The sequence below is a fragment of the Silurus aristotelis genome (genome assembly GCF_946808225.1).
Source record: "Silurus aristotelis genome assembly, chromosome: 7".
NCBI lineage: Eukaryota > Metazoa > Chordata > Actinopteri > Siluriformes > Siluridae > Silurus > Silurus aristotelis.
Genome location: NC_139580.1, coordinates 1,329,754 through 1,334,753, shown reverse-complemented (window position 1 = coordinate 1,334,753; position 5,000 = coordinate 1,329,754). Strand labels below are relative to the sequence as shown.

The 5,000-nt window shown below is 41.8% G+C and overlaps 1 protein-coding gene across 1 annotated transcript in view; it reads right to left on the bottom strand.

Moving 5' to 3' along the window:
* Window positions 1-1,735, bottom strand: part of tgfbr2a (transforming growth factor beta receptor 2a) — a 10,451-nt gene extending 8,716 nt beyond the window's left edge. The window contains exons 1-2 of the mRNA XM_083546714.1: window positions 1,276-1,735; window positions 42-201 (exon numbers count right to left, since the gene is read on the bottom strand). Coding sequence (XP_083402840.1) covers window positions 42-201; window positions 1,276-1,351 — 236 coding nt within the window. The 5' untranslated portion in view covers window positions 1,352-1,735. The remainder of the gene's footprint in view (window positions 1-41; window positions 202-1,275) is intronic.
* Between the last annotated feature and the right edge of the window lie 3,265 nt (window positions 1,736-5,000).

Sequence of the window (5,000 nt, the reverse complement as noted above, 5' to 3'; positions counted from 1 at the left end):
TGTGTGTGTGTGTGTGTGTGTGTGTGTGTGTGTACACTTACCATGCACTAACACACACCTCGTCCCTCCTCTCACAGATGGCGGTGATGCTACAGTGAGAGCTGCAGTGAGGCTGGGAGTCGTTACACTCACTCACTCTCACATCACAGAACTTACACAGTTTATTCAGAACAAACGGACGCTGAGTTGATGCAGGGCTCGCTGAGGGACACACACACACACACACACACACACACACACACACACACACACACACACACACACACACAGTACCCATCATCAAACATATAACAGGATATAATGATTGATCAGAAGCTGTAGATTAGTTCTTATATGTTTCCATAGCAACAGCTCGTTCACAGGAACATGAACAATGAGACCACTGGAGAAGAAGTTTATTCAAAAGTCCAGGAACGTCTTCAGCCAGCCGTGGTTCTTTCTCACACAATTGTATAGAACGTCTTTAGATGATTTGGATAAAATGTTCCAATCACTTGAACTAGGAGACCCAAACCTGTTTCAGCATGATAATGCCACTGTGCCAAAGCCAGCTCCATGAACATCTGAATTCTTCTCAACCCTCACCATCCATCCATCCATCCATCCATCCATCCATCCATCCATCCATCCATCCATCCATCCATCTATCTATCTATCTATCTATCTATCTATCTATCTATCTATCTATCTATCTATCTATCTATCTATCTATCTATCTATCTATCTATCTATCTATCTATCTATCTATCTATCTATCTATCTATCTATCTATCTATCTATCTATCTATCTATGGGTTACAAGTGTGTGGAAGATCTCCTGCTATATATATCTCACTGACTGCAGCATAGGAACCTCCTCAACTTCTCACCTACACCAGCACCGGACTTTACTAACACACTTGTAACTGAATGAATCTCCACAAAATCTAGTGGAACCTTCCCAGAAGAGTGGAGCTCATAAAACAGCACATGGAGACTAAATGTGGAAACTTTAAATGTTAAACAATGTTTCAAAAAACAAGTACATTTTAATATTATTTTTAGGTGTCCACATACCTTTGGCTGGAGTGTATCTTCATATAAAAAACAAACAAACAACCATCTGAACCAACTGACCAATCAGAAACGAGTATTTTTACTCTTAGCATAGTATTTAATTAGACTGTTCTACATTATAGTAGATGATGTGTTGTAATCTGTAAAGGTGTGTGTGTGTGTGTGTAGAGTATATTAGGTATTTATGGTGTACCGTTAAAGGAAGTGTGTGTTACTCACCGTGAAGGCCTGAGTAAAAGGAAGTGGAGACGAGCAGAAGAACGCCGCTCCACACTGATACACCAGCTCGCTCCATTAACGCACTTTTTCACTCATCAGCACACATCTCCAACCTTCAACCATCACCACCACCTCCATCTAAACACTTAAATACCCAGTACTGATCAGCTTCTTCATCTATCTCCTCCTCCCCACTGCTGTACACAACACACACACACACACACAAACACACACACACACACACACACACACAATCGAAAGAAAAACGAGGAAGAAGTTTGACGCAATGAGTCACAGTCTGACAGCAGACAGGAAATCTGAAAAAAAAAGAAAGAAAAACAACTGTCTGTGTGTGTGTGCATGTGTGCATGTGTGTGTGTGTGTGTGTGTGGTGCAAACCTTCATTTCCAGATCTGTATCACACTGCACACCACAGATGAATCCAAACACACACACACACTTTAAAACCTTTGGGCCTGAAACATTTACACACACAGGGGAAGGTGAGATCTCTGCTGCCCCCAGTGGCTTCACTTTAACATTACAGCCGCTCTAACGGTAGAGGTGAATAGTGGATTGTGATTGGCTGGAAGTTCAGCTGTGGAAAGTGGATTGTGATTGGCTGGAAGTTCCGAGTGTTGGTAGTTTGTGTTTGTCAGTTGAATCTAAATAAATGCGCGGCTCATAAACACCTGTAACCATAGTAACATCCAGTTCCAGTTCCATCCAGAGCGAGTTTATATATAGTTTACTAGTTTATATTTACTCTCTCCACCCAAAAGTATTGGGACATATGAATTTTCCAGCCATACGTGATTCTTCCTGTAGCAAACTTGTGTGTTTCCCCAGTACCTGACTTTCCAACACCCTTGTAGCTAAAAGAACATCCACAAAATCTAGTAGAACATCTTCCCAGAAGAGTGGATGTTATTATAACAGTAAATGGGGAATAAATGTGGAATAACATTTTCAGAAAGAAGCACATACCAATCTCAAGGTCGGTTCTTCACAAACATTTGCTCATAGAGTTTATATTGAAATTATCGCGACTTTGTTGGTTAAGGATCAAGTTTCAAACCAGACCCAAGTATTGATGGATGAAACAGTTCAATAGTTCAATTCAGTACCAGTTTCATCAACAACAAAATAATAATGTTGAGCTTAGTGTTAGGAGGAAACCAAAAAATACACCAGAATAACTAACTAGCCGACATTAACCATGGATTGGTTTTTGTGTGTGTCTATCTCACTCCATGTGTCTCCAGACAGTGCTTACACTACAAAAATCCACATGTTGTGTAATGATTAACTTCTCTGGAAGTCAGGGTGGAGTCTGTGTGCCAGACAGAGTGTCTGCATATCATACATGCTCCATAGTTCTTCTGGTAAGGGGAGGTTAAAGAGAACATTTTATTTGTACCATTTGCAGGAGAACACTTACCAGCCACCCTAATGTTTAGATCAAGGTTATTTCTCTGTATGATGGTCTGGTACAGCATTTAGGAAGGTGGTATGTAACATAAAATTAACAGCCAGATAAATACTATGACCAAATGTCCCCCTGTAGAACATCAACCAGCTCACTTTCTTCACCTTGTGTATCCTGGTGCCATTACTTCACACAAGGTCATCCACATGATGGAAAAGAAAACATGATGAAAGCGTCAGACCAGGCCTACATCGTTCACTGCTCCATGGTGAAGATCTGATGCCTACTGTAGGAACTTTGAATGATGTACAGGGTCAGGACGTCTCCTTTCTATCAGAACCAGCATAAACTTTTTCTCTAGTTTGTACTACAGGAGATTTTCTTTGGGATTGGATCATATGACCATATGGGATTTTCTTTGCTCCACACCAATGAGGTTAAGCTCTGTGGAACCCCAAGCCCTGCATACTAGAATACACCCCACAACAACTGCTGTTCTGAAGATTCTCTGTCCCAGACGTCTAGTCCTCACAGTTTATCAAAATTCACTCTAATCCATATCCTCACCCATTTCCCCTCTTTCATCACATCAGCTTCAAGAACTTCAAGGTGACCCTGTAAAAGACGTAACGTTATTCACGTTCCCTCTCCAAGGTTTTACAGTTACATTTCTGGATTTCATCAGACACCCTTATCCAGAACCACACCCACTGATCTCATTCATATGGGGTTAAGGGCCAGGCTCAGGGGCCCAGAAGTGGCAGCTTGGTGTGGCTGGGATTTAAACTCACAACCTTTGGATCCAAAACACAGGTTTTTAAGTTATGGCTGAGGGTTGCATAATTACCTGGGGTCATTTTCAAATCTAATTTGATTTGGTCACATACACATTCATACAGAGTGCCATGTAGTGAAATGCTTTTTACGACTGTCCAATAGTGAAGTACAGTATGTACATGTAAACAGAAAAATAAAACAAAAGTGTAAAGTATAAATAAAAGTATAAGATATAACTATAAAGTATAAAAAATAAGTATAAATATATACTATACTATAAAACATATACAAAATAAGGCAGAAAGGGATGGGGGTGTGTATACACACACACACACGCACACGCACACGCACACGCACACGCACACGCACGCACACACACACACACACACACACACACACACACACACACACACACACACACACACGACAGACGTCTGTCATTTGTAAAAAGAAAAGCAGTCGTGACTGCAGCCGACCTCACTGGTGCCTCCAGTTTTTATTTTTTTTTTTTGAAAGGATGTCGTAATTATTCCAGACCAGTGTTCATTATGAATGTGGGGAAGTGGTCACTCAGTGAATAAGCTGTTAGACTTCTGATCAGCAGGCCATGGGTTCAAATCCAAGCACCACCCAAAGCTGCGACTGCTGGGCCCTTGAGCAAGGCCCTTAACCCTCTGTTGCTGGTTAGTGGGTGGATTTATTTATCAGGCAGCAAGTGAACATTTTGTGCTCAAAGTTGATGTTAGAAGCAGAAAAAATTGGTGAGCGTAAGGATTTGAGCGAGTTTGACAAATTGTTGGGTCTCGACGACTGGATCAGCCAATCTCCAAAACGGCAGCTCTTGTGGGATGTTCCTGGTCTGCAGTGGTCAGAATCTATCAAAAGTGCTCCAAGGAAGGAACAGTGTTGAACCGGCGACAGGGTCGTGGGGGGACGAGGATCATTGATGCACGAGAGGAGTGAAGGCTGGTCCATGTGGTCCGATCCGACAGATGAGCTCCTGTAGCTCAAACTGCTGAAGAAGATCATGCTGTTGAAGATCGACAGGTCAGAACTGTTTTAAGACCAACACACTATGAGGCAGGTGGTCATAATGTTATGCCTGTTCGGTGTGTATACAGTTGTTGTGTTTAGCAGCTTATTCTTTACGGTATAAATAAAAAAATCCTACTGTATGTGGTTAAAAACTGAGCTTAATGAAAAGTGTGTCACTTCATGTTCTCAGCCTGAATCAGTCTCCAACTCTGAGGAAGTGTTAACATACCAAACAGATGGCTTTAATGTGTCCATGCTCTCAGGGTCTGTCTGACTTTCATTAAATCCAAGCTGTGTTCAGAGAAAGTGGTGAATTTTCAGTAGAAACATCTTTCCATTTTTTATGTGTGTACTTGTGCCTCCTCTTCCCTCAAAAACACTCCCCATGTAGACGAATTGCCTGGGATCCGGGCGTGAAAAGACCGAGCCAGACGAGAACATACTCTGCAGTCGGTGTGACGGAGTGAGAAAGAATGTAAACAAG